Below are 17,447 nucleotides of genomic sequence, written 5' to 3' on the forward strand. Positions count from 1 at the left end.
ATCACTAAATTTTAATTCAGCCCACAGGAAAATCTCATTAAATTGGTATCGGCTAATTCAATTTAATGTCTTCAAAAAAATTTCTCTTCAACTAGATTAGATGGTTTGTATGTAAAACAAGCATAGCTAATGCACAATGTAAAATTACTATAAAATTTGAACTGAAAATTTCGTGAAAGACTTTAAGAATTGGTGTTTTTTGAAACAAACCTTAAAGATAATCTATCACATGGGTATTTCAAAAAGTATGGGGAAATGCTATTAAGGTTGTAAATATATATATTTAAAGCTCTTTGACTACCATCTGTTAACAAATACATGGTAAAGCGCTATTTTTTAAATTAAAGAAATAACGTTTCCCTAAATTTCAGATTAATGAATGCTTATGGTAATTATCTTAAAATAATGTCACTAATAGCTGTTTTAAATAAAAATCGATAACTAAATTAAATCTACTTTCAAAAATATAGGTTTTTAGAGATTTTCAGTAACATTATTAGTGCCATTTAAAAAATAATGTCAGTGTATTCGTATAGGACAAATTATTTTATAATGAAGTATAATGAATTGTCCTATGGGATTTTAAAAATATAAAACATCACATTAAATAAGTACATGGGGTTTAGAAACTGGTTTGTAATAAAAGTTTTTGTTTTTTTTTTGAATAATTTGGACATAAGCTGAGTATTTAAAATCAGTGCACAGCTTGGTCTTCAACCTAAGACAATCTGTAATGACCACTCACCAAGTTTCTCGTTCTGTCAACACTACTGAGTTTTCCAGATACTGTACAGTAAGTATTTCCAATAGGCTTTGCAGTGGGGAGAGGAGGTGGGCTTTGTGGATCCTCATGTAAACCTGGAAAACAGCAGTGATTCATTAACAATTTTTGGTCTTTGGGGATTCCCCAAAATGACATGACTGCAGCTTGTTTCCTTAGAAAAATGGCCATCACAAAGAATGGCTAGCTAAGCAAATGAGAAAAAACCCCCATCAAACTTCAGAAAAATTGATAGGTTAGTAGACATCAGTTAATTTTACTGAATTTTTTATAGAGAGTAAAAATAATAGTAAATAATTACAACAACAGCCAACATTTTTGAGACGCTTCTATTAACATGTGCCAGGCTATTAAATTAAGGCACTTTATTCATATACATTTCTCCAATCAAAATCTATCTATGTGCTAGTTCTATGCAGTCCACTAGCTAGTAGCCACATGTGACCATTTAAACTTAAATCTTCATTATTTAGAATTAAAATTTCAGTTTCTCAGTTGCACTAGCGCCAATCCAATAGCCACATGTTGCCAGCACCTACCATATTGTACAGTACGAATATGGAAAATTTCCAGCTTCAAAGAAAGTCCTATTGGGCAGCACTACACTAGATAATGTCCTACCCATTTTACAGATGAAGAAACCGAGAAGAAAATATACCAGGTACCCAAGGTCTTAATGCTAGTAATTTTCAGAACCAGGGTTTTGAACCGAAGAGCCTGTGCTCAGTGTAATAAGCATGCTGTTTCTTAATAGGTGGTGTATCCAAGCCCGTCCATATAATTAAATGTGTTTTCTGACTCATTAGCTCCAGATTAATGGGCATCATTGCCCCTCAATTTAACAAACAATATCTTTACATCCATAGTACATCCTTAACTCATTGATAGTGTACCCTCAACTGAAGTTAAAAAGAAGAAAACAAAGATGACCACATTTAATTACTGACAGCTAATTAAAATTTGTGTGCAAAATCACTTGGAATGGAGTGTACGACTCTAACATACTAAAGGAAGCTAAATCTATCTTTTACACAGTGACTTAGGCATTTAAAGGAGATGAGAATTTTTCTCATTCTGTCAAAAGAACACTCTCTGTGCCCATTTTACATGAAAAACCTGTAACAAGAGGATGATTTGTCAGGTTGTTGTTTTATCCACGGACAACAAACACTCTCAAAAGCAGGAAAACAATGATTTAGAGAAAGGCAAGTGTTCTTAGTGACAGGCAGTGCTACTCTGGGACTTAAAAGACACACTGGAACATTCCAAGTCAGTCGCTGCCTGGAAGACTTTCTCTGTGCTGCAGCTTCCTTACTCTTAACAAGGAAATAATGAATCATTTAGGATATAATATTGTCATGACAAACAACTAAGGGTGCGAAGTAGTAACAATATGGACGTAGAGAGGAGATAGCTGGCTGGCAGGAAGGGACATAAGGATTATCCTGTGTGTGGGGAGAGGTAGAGATTTTCAACTTCAAGTAACATGGTCAGCAGAGGTCTCAATGAAAAAAGTGGCATTTTAGCAAAACCTCGAAGGAATGGTGAAAGAGGGAGCCATGCAGGTAAATGGGAAAAGAACATTCTAGCCAGAAGAAACAGGTCCCCAGGGGAAGGAGGTTCAAAGGAGAACAAGGAGTTTTGCACCACAAAGCTTTTTTTTTCTTCTCTTGTCCATTCCAAGTTCTTCAGACACCAAAGGTCTTACTTAAGTTTTCCTCCACAGCATATATGTATTGCTTTGTAACTATAATAATATAATTCTGGGGAACTGGTTTTTTGACACAGATAGAAGTAACTTTCTAGAAACTGTCACTTCAGTTCTCTCACATATAGCAGTGTGGAATTCAACTTCCTAATAATAGTTGGAGCTTTGTCAGGATAATAAATAAATAAAGATGCTTCCTCAATATACCCTTTTCAGGATTTCAAGACCATTGATCCAATTTGTAAGTGTGCAGAAAAGAGTAAACATAACGTAGCTATGGTTAGGTCATACTGATTGCAATAATACACTTCCTATATATATTGGAATAATATACTCTATATCATAGACATATGCAACTTTATTTGCTATCAGTTTCAATTACTTTCCTACCATATCTTTACCAGAGGTACTAAGAAAGGATATTACAATTACTCTGAGTTTCAGTCTCCCTCTATTCTCTCTACCTAAAGACAATGTTAAAGAGAACTGAAATCTAACCTTACTGCACTAATTGTCTAAAGAATTGTTAAAAACTTGCTTTTAAATTTCCTTCACCATGAATAATAATAAATGGCCAATTGCACATGACTGCAAAAGTGGACATTGATAAATTAGCATATGTGTCTGCCAGACTCGGAGAAGCAAATAAAGGCAGAGAAGTGCTTACATTTTCCTGGTTTGGCTGGAATTCGAATCACAGTGGGCTTCCTGGTGAGTGCTGGTTGAACCGCTCCTTCTTTTGTTGGTTCTGTTTTTGTGGGGAGCTGAAAGGGATCTAATGAAAAACACAGTTTATTTTGCATGTCTTAGTTAACATGGACTCAAACAAAAAACCTCATTCATAATTAAAAATTCATATTTTTCATGCCCCAGGGAAAACTATTCACGGGTAAACAAAATCTCAGTTTGCAGAGACAAAAACAAAGTCTGAGCTCATGAAAGAAATAACTTGGTGCTCTGTAAATAATTCATATGGCTTTTCTTCCTCTCTGATGAGAGAGATCCAGGACAATCTTGAATTATGTAGAAGCTATCTTTCATGGGAGAGCAATCATTTCATAAATGCCTGTCTGAAAATGAGGGGCCATTGAAACGAGGAGCCACTTTTCCCCGTCCTCTGAAGGCTCCCAGATCCTCCATGAGGGAAGGCCTCTCCCACACCTCTGTGCCCACTGGAAAACTTATCCACGGGGCTCACCAAGGGCCGTCATCCTACCCAGCACTGTGCCTGGCACAGGGCAGGTGGTTCAGCAGTCTTGGATTTAGTACTTTAGTAAAACTACACTTCAGTAACATGAAAACAAAAAATATTTTATCCTGGAAATAATATAAGACATCCCCCTTCAAATATTTAAACTTGGGGCAAGGATACATGAGTCGGCATTTCTCCATCTTAACTGATTCATTTAAAATGGGCAACATATGCGTAGAAAAAGTATTTTAAACAAAAGCATAACCATCAAATTATTTTTTCCTGAAATAGTCTTTTTTTTCTTTAATGTTAATATTCTCTTCAATAGTTTGGGAAAATCACCATAATTTTTTTTAAAAAAGATGAGAAATCTAAAAATAAAATAGATTAGCACAAGTAATATAAAATGCTGTACAATGGATACCCCATAGAGCACACAGGGTCTCATGAGGCTGCCTTTGGCTTTATTCAACAAGAGGCAGAGTGAGTATATGCTATAATTCTGCACCTGTTCTGTGAAGCTTGCCTGAGGGAGACACTCCCTGTAAAACAATGCCCGTGATGAATACCATTCATGTTCTGCCTGTTATGAGCTGCAGTTCAATAAGCACCTTTTGCTGACCAGCTCTTTGTAGGAGACGTGAAGAGCTGAGCTAAGGATAGGAAGGCCTGTGGGCCTGCTGATACTTCCCCATCCTTCCCACCCAGCTCTCAGGCAACCCCACAGTCATATACCTACAAAAGGCGTCACTCACTCGCTGGCCACTTGCTCATATATGTACGTGTACCATGTGCCAGTAACAGTGCTGGGTGGGGAGATACGACTGTCAAGTACAGTCCTATTTGAAGTTCATTATCTGCCACCTAGGAAGGCCCCCAGATGGCATGCCAGGTAAAATAATTATTATTAGGCTACTGAGAAAAAAAATTAGATGACCCCTCTATGGAAACCAATCAGTTCACAAATGAGGCAAGTCTTGTCTAAGTTCAAAAAACCAACTTGACATTATCAAAACAATATCAAACTTTTAAAACAGACTCTTGTAATAATATAACTTTCCTTCATTGTAACTTAAGTTCCCCAAAACAAACAAAGTTCCTTCTTTTAGGTCTAACCAAATCCTTTAATTCCTTATTTTGTTATAACATTATTTTTTACTTCCAAGGCAATGTTTATTGTAAAACTGGGAAACATTAAGAACTATATGACAGACAATCTCCTGTAATCTCATCCCTTCCAAAATAACAATTACCTGAAATGTGGTGTATCTATTGATACTTTTTTCTATATTACATGTATTATTAAGCAGGTATTTTGCAAAACAAAAACAGGATCATTTTATATCCATTTCTCTGCTAATCTGCTTTTTCACTTTTGTTTATTCAGTATTGGTTAGGTTCCTGCTACACATCAAACACTATTCTAGATGCTGGGGATACTTCCCAGTAAAGGAGGCAGAGAACTCTGTCTGCATGGGACTTGCATTCCAGCAGGGGGGCAATAAACAATAAATGTAACAGATAAGTAATTCATGTGGTACAGTAGAAGATGAGACGTACTACTGAAAAAGGGAAAAATAGAGCAAGGTAAAGAACTTCGGGTATGGGCAGAAGGGCAAGGTTACAGCATGAAACAGGAGTACAGGTGGCGAGGGAGGGGAGGAGGCCACGACCATCTTTCCAACAACTGGATTTGACATATTGTAATAGTTCTTCCACCATGAATAATACACATCTGATCTTCAGGAAACAGTGGTGCCAATGGATAAAAAGGAGTAGGTACACTTGTATTAAAGCCCGTTTTGCAAATGTTATCCAAATCTGAACTCCCAGAATGGTTCATCTGAGTAACTCTAGCTAAAATGAAAGACTTTGAAGACCCCATGTAATCTTGGCAGATGTTTTATTCAAACAGAAGTATATCTTTCCTCAGTATGTACCCTTCCTTTCTGTTCTTTCTCTTGCCTGCCATTGCCTCTGTTCTGCCCCCTTGGTCCTTGTTGGAACCCAGTGACTCCAAGGAGCCACTTTCCTTCCCCAGCTGCTGCAAAGACTCGTCTATTCAGGGACTTGTCTGTCCTCCCTCCCCGGAATCTTGGTTGTAATAGCCCATTCTCTCAGGGCTCTGTTATCTGCTGGGAAAAGGACCAAAAATTCAAGAAAAGGATTTAGACTCATAATTGTTCATTGTCTTCTACCTTTCAAGTGGCATTTTTACGTTAAAGGCTGCTTTTGGTACCTATATGCTGTTGGTAATCAGGATATTTTTTAGTTGATGATGTTTTGTGGGGGTGGACATGGAGGGGGAAGAAAATCTTGAGCATGGAATGACTTCAATTGTTTGCTAATTCATACCAAATTCTGGGCCAGTATACCACCTACAGTCTTTCCCTCACATTCCAGGAGTGAGGGCCCGAACAAGGAGGATGGGGAAAGGAGAAAAGCAGCCAGTGAGTGCCCTTGAGGGGCAGGGCCGAAGGGGCGCCCCTGTGCTTGCTGTTGGCGGACTGGCCGCAGGGAGCCCTGCCGCAACCTGCAAACTGTGCAGGTCTGCATGAAAGGGCCCAGTCATTTTTTTTGTTTAAACTTGAAGGATTTAAATAGAAGGAGCATAGATACAACTTAAATATAAAGTATTACAAGTGTCCTAGCTACCCATTTTTTTTTCTTTCTTTTCTTGTTTTGTTTTTATTTTTAATATCATTAGCTGCTCTTTAATACCGGGCATGCATATCATGTGTAATTATTCCACTATATGTGGCTGGAAAACATTTCTTTCTCAATACAGTGACGCAAGGAAGCCTTAGTGTTCCTGCACTGTGGGCTGTTTGGCAGGAGTGGTTCTGTTTAAATGCCCTACCCGAGGTGTGTTCACTGAGTCAGTGCGCTTGGCACCTGCCTCTCTGTCTGCATGCTGTCCTGGGCTGTGACCCAGACCAGGCTGCTGACTAGTGGGGAGGACAAACGGCATCGTCTCCGTGAGAAGGTGGAGCCAGAGGCCAGTGTTTCACCTCAATGATAGTGTGCCAGTCTCTCCCTCGCCGCACGATGTGCACTTTACTTTTCATGTCTTTTCATGAGAGGGGTATTTTTTCCAAAAGAAATGTGGGTGGCCAACATGAAAAGCAAGGATGGCACTTCATGTTTGGGAATTCCAGGCACTGCCAGGTGGGAAACTGGATTATTGGTACTATTAGAATGTTTAAAGTTCATAACCTTTGCCCCAGTCGTCCCACTTTTGGAAATTTATTCTTCAGAAATAAAAGCACTAGTAGAACTGAAAATCTTTACAAGGGTGTTTACTGCAGCATTTTTCACAGTGGCAACAAAAAAAAAAATCCAAAAAATTAAAAACAAACAAAACAACTCAAACGTCCATCAACGGGAAATGCTGAATCAATTATGACGCACTCAGGCAGGTGAAAGGAAACAAGGACTAGACTTAGATCTACTGGCCTGAAGAGAAATCCATAAATTTCATTTTTAAATGAAAAAAAGCATCGCTTCTCGGCCTTTTGGCTAAGATCAAGTATAAATGAAAAAAGCAAGCTGCTGTGTAATGGGTATAGTATGATAAAATGTTTGTAAAAAGCAGGAAAAAGTACAAGTATATGTATATGTTTGTAAGCTTTGGTTTGGAATGTCCAAAGGCACAGAAGCGTACATACAGCACTGCCCACACTGTTTACTCTGGGGATTGGGATGGACTGGAGGGAGATTATTATTATTTTTGTTTTACTAAACATTTATACCGTTCGACTTGTTAGAGCAAATATATGTTATTTTGTAACTGAAAAAAATCTAATAAAATAAATTCAATGACAAGAAAAAGTTATAAGATAAAGATGAACTAATTAACGCCCCTGCCAAACAAACCAAAACAAAAACGACTTAAAAACGGGAAAAAAGTGAAAAGTCTTCTCCCTTTTGTTGCTTTTGGAAGGCAAGGATGGCCATAAAATTTCCCATAAAGTAACTAGAAAAATAAAAACTCTTTTTGATACTATTCCAGTGATTCCATTTAATAGGAAATAATGCAGATATGTATTTTTGAATTTGTCCAGTTCAGACATATCTAGTTCATAATAATTAGCTTTTATTTGTAACCTTGAATAATATAATTTTAGAACAATCCTATTATTTTTAAAAATTTCTACTCATCATAAGGCTGAGGATCTGGGCACGATGCTCTGAGGCAAAATGGCGAGAGGTAATTCTCAGTTTCTTTCATCTTTATTCTGCTATGTTCAGCTATTTGAAAAAATAGGTTACCCATCCTCTCCTGCCTACCCAGTTCTGTCATAAAAGACAACCTCTGTTACCAGGTCTTTATACATCTTTCCAAAGACATTGCGTGTTTGTGTGTATGTGTGTGTTTTAACACCAACAGTAACTAAAATACCATGACTCCTCTCGGTACCTCTCGTTTTTCACCTACTAATATCTTGGAGGCTGGTCCACAGCAGGAGATAATAGGTGGTCTACCTCCTTTTGATTTACTGCACAATACACCATATTTATTTCAGCAGTCCACTGAATGTGATCGCCAACATTTTGTGGTAGAAGTCCTTAATCTGGGGTCCAGGAATAGGCTCTGGAAATCACCTCCAATTGTGCATTCACGAGCTCAAGGGTTCTTTTCAAGGGAGGGAAAAGATCCACAGGCTAGTCAGATTCTCAGTTCTGTGATCCAAAAAGGGTTAAGAACTGCAGCGCCGTGAGTCTCTATCACAGACTGTTCTCACTTCTATAGAAAAACACAAAGCACTTCCAAAAGAATCTCTTACCGAAATGTAAGGAAAGTCAGTGGCATTTTCTCTACTTTTATTTGCAGTGTTTATTCTGCTCGCCTTCTAGCCCCTCACACACACACACACACACACACACACACACACACACACACACACACACAATTATTCTCCACCTGCTGCCAAACAAGCAAGCCCCTTCACACCTGTATCCACATGCTCTTCATTAGTGGGCTGAGAAAAACACTGATGATAATGTAGTTTTCTGCCCATTACCTGTCTCTAATAATATGCTTGTCATCATAATTAGTTTCACCATCCTTGGCTTGCCTTTCTGTCATTTCTTTCCCTTGAGTTCTGTTAATAGCAGAAATTGGCTGCTAGACTATTACTCTGGTCTGTGTAATGGGGCTGACAGTGGAAGCATTCTGCTTTTTTTTTTTTGACAACTGGGTATGATTTGTGAAGGTGTGAAGAAGGATTGCTAATACCTCTCAGCTCCACTACATTAACCTGGACGGCATTCTACCCACAAAATGAATCCAATATTAAATTGCCGTTTTATGAGTTTTCCTTTAATAATTTTTCTAATCTCCACAATGTTTTCATAGCTTCAGTATTTTCTGATCTCTACTTCCTGAGATTAATACAGCAACTTCATTTAATGAAAACTGTTTTATTAAATTTTCTTTATTTTTGAGGGAAGAGAAAGAGAAGGAGAAACGTATTTGTGAGTTTCTCTCCTTTCGCCTATGGTCCTCTGCCAGTTTCTGGTTGATGTCAGGATGATTAAGCAAGGTTTCACAAAGAGACCATAATCCTTTATTTATAAAGACAGTAAATGCTACTGATATCCCATCAAAAAGGCACAAAGCCCAAATCAACAAAGAAACAAAAACCCCTCTGCATGTTGAGGAATTCAGAGGTGACCCTGAGGGTCTCTGGAGGACAATAAGCAGGGAAGCAACAAGGTCCAATGAACATGCTAGTAAAATCGGTTGGGTAGCCACAAGATGGGTTTGAGGAAGAAGCAGGGAATCCACTGTAATAACCTGGGCATAAAGGCCTAACGTGGGGCAGCAGCAGGAGGGATGGAACTGAGAGGAAGATTCAGGAACTACTCAGAAGGTAAAACCAGCAGGAGTTGGTAACTACCTGGATGTGAAACACAGGAAGTAACAATGAGTGCGACCTAATGAGCATGTACCATGTTTCAGACAACGTGATAGGGCCTTCCTGCAGAATCACATGTAATCCTTGCAGTACCTCTACGAGGAGTATTATTATCGCGTTTTATAGATGAGGAAACCGAGGCACTTGCAGAGTTAAGTAAATTACCCAAGGTCACATACCAATTAAGTGGGAGACCTCGACCAGTCTGACTCCAAGTCCAAACAACCAGCCACTGTGCTACAGGTGTGAAGACTCAGGATGATCTTTAGGATTCTTCTCTAGGGAAGGCTGGATGTGTGATGGTGTCGCTAAGTGAGGTGCAGAATACAGGGAGAGGAGCAGGTTTAGAAAGAAGAGAAAGCATTTAGTTCAGTATAACTCCACAGCCAAGAGCAATGGTTAAAGTCAGGTAGGGCAAGCAAACTACACATTTTGCTACAAGACCGCCTCGATAATTACATGTTGTACAATGAAGCGGTAGAACTCAAAAAACAGAAAAGGCTGAGGATGAAGCACGAGACTGTATTTATGTTGAATGCATACCGTTGACCTTCCTTTTTTGGAGATGACTGTAATTATCTGCTTAATGACACAGAATAAATTCTCAGCAGTTATTAACCAAGTTGCCATCCCCACAGAATCTAGGAGGTTCTACAAAAAGGTGGTATTTCTTTGGCTTGTACTGCTTCCACCCCTTAACAGCTTCCGGTTGTTGGATTTACTCATCCCTGTGCTATCCTGAGCCTTGTAATATCAAAAAGGTTTAAATAAGAACATGATATGACAAAGACTTGAAAAGTTTTTAATGTGTCTGTTGGGTTTAAGGATTCATGAAATGTAGCAACATGATATAGTGAAAAATAAACTAGACTTAGAATAAAATATTGAGGTTGAATCCTGCCTTGAAAAATTGTGGTTTTGTAATACTGGGCAAGTTACCCATTGATACCTCTCAGCCTCATTTTTGTCATCTGTAAATTGAGGCTTACGATACCTTGCAGAGGGTTACTGTAAGTATTAGATTAAATAATGTAAGTCAGGTGTCTAGCAGAGGGGTTGGAACACTGCAGAAACTCAATATATTCTACCATTTTTCCTTCCACTCCTTATGGACAAGAGGCATGCTACAGCCAGTTACCATGTTGTGTGCATGATAAATATTTAATAAATATGTGTTTGTTATCATTTAAAATACACCTGGGCTGTGCAGAATCTGGTTTTGAATCACAGAGCTTATACCATTTTGATACATGTTAACCATTTATAAGATGACAACTAACCTTTTGAAAATATTATCGAGATTTTCTGTTCACCAATTCTATCCAAATAAGTAAACAGCAGTAAAAGGAATCTTATTAATGACAAGTAGAGCAGCTTAGTTTGACAAAGCAAAGATGAGCTTTACCGTCACACCCTCCATCTGAATGGTATGAGGAAAAAAAAAAAAAAATCCCTGCCTCTTGGGAAATTTAATTGTCCCGATGTTGGCAGGAAACTTACATCTGTTATGTTTTATTTACAAAACTTTGCATTCCCTAGGGAAGAGGTTCTATGAAGATTTTGGGGGGAAAAATTTACAACATATGGCTGGGTCCTCACTCCTCGCACTGCTCTTGCCAGAGGCTTCCCCAGGCTGGCCCCTCTCCTGGCACTGCCAGCGGGGCTGCTGCCATCCAAGGAGCCCTTCTGGGGTCCCTGCATGCCTTCCCATCTGTAAGAAGTTCCCCCGCACCTTTCAAATGCCTGGATGTCCACCTGCTAGAGGAAGGGAGCCAGCCTCAACTAGGGTCTAGTTTAGTCCCTAGTCCCAATCCACTCATTCCTGGCTCATACAGTAGTAATCAATGTGTGTGTCTCCCTTGTGTGTCTCCCAATGTGTGTGTCTCCCTTGTTCTCTGTCTCCATCTCCCCATCCCATATCTTCCGTCCCCTTTCTGTTTCCATCTCCTGTCCAGCTCCGTGTTTCTTAATCTCTGTTTCTCTCTGCCTGTATACGCACATGTGCACACACATGCTCTCTCTGCCTGTATACGCACATGGGCACACACATGCACATACATACCTCAATAATTTACGAACTAGAAACGAAAACAACAAGTGCCTTTGAAGATACACTACCCTGAGTTTAGATTCCCCTCCACTTCTGACGTTTACTCACCCAGAACCATCTCTGGACCCACAGAGTCTTCTCCCAGGTTCCCGGATGGGGGGGGTAACACATCGTCACCGAAGCTGATGAGGTCCACGTCCCCCGGCGGCTTGCTTTGCACACCTGGAGCTGGCGGGTTGGCTGCGGGTCCCTCGCTCAGTGACCTGAACGCTTTGGCGTGGGTCACCACGGGGAGTCGCGGAGGCACAGTGACTGGTTTCAGCAAAGCCGCCGCGCAGGTCGGGTTTTCCGAGGAAACTGATTTCTTGGGCAGCGGCGGCCGAGGAGCAGGGGTGGGGACTGTCTTCCCGCCGGCAGGGCCCTCAGCCACGGGCCCTCGTCCCGGAGTCTCAGGATTAACATTGCGTGGAAGGCCAGGATTTGGTTTCTTTGGCAATTCGGGTTTGGTTACTGCGATGCTCCCGGCTTCTCTGCGTGGAAAGTGTGGGGTGAGCCCTTCCCCGGAGGCCGCCTTGAGTCTGTTCTCATTCCAGGAGTCCAGCTCTCCAGCCGCTCTGCTGGCGGCGGGGTTGGGCGCCACCGCGTGTTGCCCTGCGGGGACAGCAGGCCGCGCGCGGAGAGCGCGGGGCGCAACGTCTGGTTTCCTGGGCGGCCCTGGGGTCTCGGTACTTGGGTGGCTGTCAAAGGCTCTGAGCCGGGAAACACTGTTTTGGCTTTGTCGTGTGTTCATAGTGTCCATCCCTGCCTGACTCTGCGAGGCGCTGCTGCTGTCCGACAGGGACGGGGGCCGGCCCGGGGAGGGCGCCTCTTCGGGGGCCGCCGGGCCGGTTTTCTGGGGAGTCTGCTCTTTAATGGGGGTGTCTCTGGCTACTGGTCTGAGGTTGCTTTTTGTTCTTGGTTTTGGCACCGGACATCTTGTAGCACCGGGGTTTTCTGGACAATTCCGCTTTTCAGAAACGGCACAGACGATGGAAGGTGACACGTTGGTGGGCGGATCCCTGGCTGAGACCGCGGGGGGAAGCTGAAGGGGCTTGAGAGGTGCCGGTAATGCTACCAGATGAAAACAAAAAGAAGTTGTAACGTGATAATTTAAAAGGGAAAATAGGAGAAGGCGCACAGATTTTTAAAAATATCCATGTAGATATTTTGCAAGAGATTTTGGTTTCCTTAATTAGTAAAAAGTAATTCCAAAATCAGCGGGGAAATGATTATACTCAATTTTCTGCAGGAGGGTTCTTCAAGGTATACCTGTTCATATAAGAAATAGTCACTACATAACATTTCAAAACACCATTAAATTTCTCATTTTCAGGAAACTTACCACATGAACCATTTCTCTCATTGTCAAAAGTCTGACAATTCTTGCTTTCCTCGTCTGTGATCCTAATACAATACTTTTTAAAAGCTTAATAGGACAATCACCTTCAGCATCCTATCAAGTTGAAGGTGCTAAATATAACATCTTTCTCAATGGGAATAAAGGCCATCAATAGAAATACCAACCACGAGTTAAGAGGATATTTTTGTGATGTAAGGAGGGTGAACCCAAGAGACTCGGGCTATGGCTTGTGAGAACGAGCTCTTATAATAATCACAGCAAACACAAATAAAGCAAGCACACACGATCATACTGACTGGGAAGTGGAGCTCAATGAATTATGTACAAATTGCAAATTATTGTAAAGGCTAAAGCCTACTGATTACTTCCCTAGAACTAGGCCAGAATTAGGGGAGACAAATTACTTGCATTACTTTGAGGCAGATGGTTGTCTATGTCTTCTGAAAAGTCAGTCTGAGTTGCAGAAGTAATAGTGTGCCTTGGACTGGCAGCAGCATTATTATTATTTGTAGTATTAACTTGAACTTGGTTGATTTCTCTTATGACTTGCTCATAAGATGGTGGGAGCTGCAAAATAGAGAATGATTTTAAACATTTATGGGCAATAGCCAACACGTTAATAGTCTCACTGTTCTTATCTTTGAACTTCATTTTAAAACTGAAATGCAAAGAGATAACATGGTACTTATTCACCTCAGCAGGAACCAGCTCACTGGGCCTCCAAGGGCCTGCTGCAGAGGATGGGGGAAATCCCAGTCCTGGGGGTGGGGCTCCTGCAAACCACGAGGCCCGCCTCAGTGGCTCAGCTGCCACAATGGTGATCTCTGGGCGCCTAGGAGACAGAAGCCTCAGTGAGGATTTGCAGGTTGGTAACAAGCTATTGTCCATTTGCAAATGTTTATAGATTCATGAAAACAACTACCACCCAAAAAAAGTTACATAAGAACGACCATAGTCACAGAAATGATCTGTCTGGCCTGACTGTCTCTAATAGTACAGCCAGGTCAGCTTCAAGGGATCAAATGAGAGTGATCCTCTACGATTTTGGCCTCAAAAAGTTAGAGATGTACCCTAAGCACACTTGGCTCTGCCTTGGTTGATAAGAGTAAGGACTAAGTAAGGCCCATACAATCTCTTCATTCCAGGGCTCTGCTATCTGGTCTATAGCACAAACATAAATACCAAGGGTGCCAAAAAAACGAATATATACACATTTTAAGAACGGAAAAAAAAACGGTATTAAAATTGTAATACTCAATGTATATCCATAATAAAAGATAAATACAAGTCATGTATATACATTCTTTTGGCACCCCAGTATATTATAAAGTAGAAAAGTGCACTGGTCAATTAGAATTGTTTATCTCTCTGTTATTATAAAGTATATACTGTGAAATGATACCATATAATTAGAATATTCTCTTTCTCCTCACTCTATCTCTGCCCGAATTCAAAGTGATCTTTAAGTGTTTAGTGTTAACATTTTCACTTCTAGACCCTGATGTGTGTGTCTGTGTTCCTTGTCAGTTCTGTATACAAATGTGATGATTAATCTTGAATACTGAGGAGTCACAGTGATTTAGACGGCTTCTTTCATCATTTTCTGAACCTGATTCTATAGTTCAATGTATAAATCTTACCTTCAACCTGATTTCCTAACAAACACCAACTGTGTGACTCTCAGCAAATCAGTCAACCTCTCTGAGCCTCAATTTTCTCATCTAACAAATAGGGATGACAATACCCTCTTCCTTTCTCTAGCACTCTATGGAAAATAAAAACAAAAAGCACTGCCATTTTCAAAATCGTGCATAAATACACACTCTCATGCTAGCTTCTGAAACAGTAAAACCTGCTCACTGATTAAAAGTGAATGGCATTACCTAAGAACCTCTGATTATTGCTTTTGTCTAACTAAATAATAAGAGTTACTAGTTAATAAATGTTAACCACTCTACATGCATCCATCCTTATGACAACCTTATGAGATAGGTATGGTTAGCACCATTTTAAAGATGGGGATATTGAAGCTAAGAAAGGTTAAGTAGCTTTCCCAAGGTCACATGGTAAGAAAGTCAAGTCAGGATTTGAACTTGGTAATGTCAAACTTCAAAGTCCTTGTTCTTCAGTCCCCTATATTATACTGTAAGAAATTTGAAAGCAGGGACCATGTCTTATAAAAACCCATCCATCTATTAATCCACCTGTCTACCTTTCTATCCATTCAACTTTCCATCTGCCTGTCTATCTGCCTGTCTCTTTCTCCAGCCACCCATCTAGCCATTTATTCATTTAGCTACCTATCCAGCCTGCCTGCATCTTTTCTTTTATCCTTTGATTCAATTTTCTATCCTGTCATCCATCCATTTATCTACGCATATGTGACATTTACTAAGTAGCTATGAGGCACAAAGCATTTCTTTGAAGCAGTTCCGACAATGCTTTACACATAGCAGTTGCTTAATAAACATTTTAAAATTGCTGTCAGTAAATAATTACTGTCAAAAGAACATTTTCAGGCTTGTATTGCTTCCTCTCTTAAGGAAAGTCTTCATCATTCAAACTTACAGATTAATTCAGGAAATGTACTGATGAGGCAGAATGCTGTACTATACTGCTTATGAAAGAGAAATATTTAATTTGCTAACTGATAACACACTTTTATTTCATTATTAGCAGAACACATGCCCTCTATTATAAATATAACCATACCTCCTATCTCGATGAAGCTCACTCTGAATAGAAGTCCGAGAAGCTATAAAAGAAAGAATAAACTGATATAGTATAAAATTAGTACATAAATAAAGGTTTAAATTTTTATCGGGTATATTATTGGAAAAAATTAACTTGTACTTGACATCATATAGAATGTATGGATTTTAACACTCATAGTAGAAAAGCAAATCAAAATGATTTTTTCATATGGGGTAAAGTTAATTATAGTTATATATTTGAATTTCATAAGAAAACATAGATTTCAAAAACTCCCCAAAGCATATTCTGCAGTTCTGAAAATAATTTAAAGAATGAACAGAGAAAAGAAGACAGCTTTAAATTGAAATTGCATGATAAAAGCATTACGACGACATGAAATAACAATGGGCAGAAAAATGTTTTTAATATCTATTCTGATCCATGACTATACTTCTGTAACGTTTGTTTATAACTCTATTGTAGAGGAAGTGAAGGTGGTCAAATTTTCATCTATTTTCTAACTTTTCTGGAATTTTAAAACCTTGTAAATTAAGAGATAATAAATGCAAAGATTGTTCAAATCATTTTTATAAACATGTTTATAGCATATATTACTGTGTATGCAGCACTGACTTTTCCTTCAAGCCTCAAACTCAAAAACTAAATCATTTAATTTTTTTTTCAAAATTGATTTTAAAATTATATTACATCTTAATCAGATGACCTGCAAAATATGTCACATACAGGGTCACATATTACACATATGTTCAATATAGAATATTATCCCTAGTTTCAAGGATCACATTCCAAAGATATCTTTTTAAAATGTTTTCAAATACTATACTGTAATGAGTTATACACAAAGGGAACTTGTTTCAGATATAAACTATTTCTACCAGTTGCCTTCATATCTCTCCAATTCTCTGCTTTCTCAATTCTTCTGATTTGAAAACGTTGAAGGTATGAATCTTTTCTTTTCCCCTCCCATTAACTTCTTATTCTCTCTGAACAAGGAGACTAACAAGTGAGGGAGGCAGGGATGGAGGTGGAAGGCGGGAATGGAATTTAGGCTGGCATTGGAGCTGTGACGGCTGAATCTACTCTGGGTTGGCAAACTCAACCTTTGAAACCAAAACCCTTGCATCTCGATTTGGAGGATGTCCTGTATTCATATCATCAACTGGTTTGACTGTTAACATTTCTATCCAGAGTTACCCCAAGCTGAGGTGCATTTTGGCTACTGGAATAGAAGGACAGAGAGGGTAAAGCGGTACGTCTGATTTGTAAGCACAGTTTCATTAAGTCAGAGGCTCACTGAGTGTGCTACCGTCACATGTGCACCACGACTACAGCCAGAATCAGCAGGCACAGCGCTTGCAAAAGACAGCATGTTATTTATTGTCACAAACGTACCTCTTCCGCGGGGCATTTTTGCTGTGCACTATTCATGAGTGCTAAGGGAAAAAAAGAAGGGGTTACAGAAGAGGAAAGGGAGAAAAAAAGAGTTGCCTATGCTCTAACAGGAATTCACGAGCAAGACTACCGGTATCTTGCCATGCCACTGTTTCTCTCCACTCTGCACACTTCAACAGAAAGGAAAAGTTGACGAACCATAGTTCCAGGGAGTAAAGAAGTACATTGAGGCAAAGACATGTCTTGTTTGTACAGACCAGGATATCCACACATATAACCACAATTTTTT

General features: G+C 39.6%; 1 protein-coding gene across 9 annotated transcripts in view; it reads right to left on the bottom strand.

The window, feature by feature from the left end:
• SH3D19 (SH3 domain containing 19) overlaps window positions 1–17,447 on the bottom strand; it is a 141,784-nt gene that overhangs the window by 26,429 nt on the left and 97,908 nt on the right. For 7 of the 9 annotated variants that reach the window (XR_013995188.1, XM_081077433.1, XM_081077438.1 and 4 more), the window contains 6 exons: window positions 15,764–15,806; window positions 13,745–13,883; window positions 13,465–13,618; window positions 11,761–12,762; window positions 3,157–3,264; window positions 746–858 (listed from right to left, as the gene is read on the bottom strand). Coding sequence is in view for 8 of the 9 variants with exons in the window: in XM_081077433.1 (XP_080933559.1) it covers window positions 746–858; window positions 3,157–3,264; window positions 11,761–12,762; window positions 13,465–13,618; window positions 13,745–13,883; window positions 15,764–15,806 (1,559 nt within the window). In the remaining variant the exon portion in view is untranslated. Of the gene's footprint in view, window positions 1–745; window positions 859–3,156; window positions 3,265–11,760; window positions 12,763–13,464; window positions 13,619–13,744; window positions 13,884–15,763; window positions 15,807–17,158; window positions 17,200–17,447 lie in introns of all 9 variants that reach the window. The other 2 variants (XM_081077435.1, XM_081077436.1) reach the window with 1 other exon arrangement.

This window comes from Rhinolophus hipposideros (assembly GCF_964194185.1).
Source record: "Rhinolophus hipposideros genome assembly, chromosome: 16".
NCBI lineage: Eukaryota > Metazoa > Chordata > Mammalia > Chiroptera > Rhinolophidae > Rhinolophus > Rhinolophus hipposideros.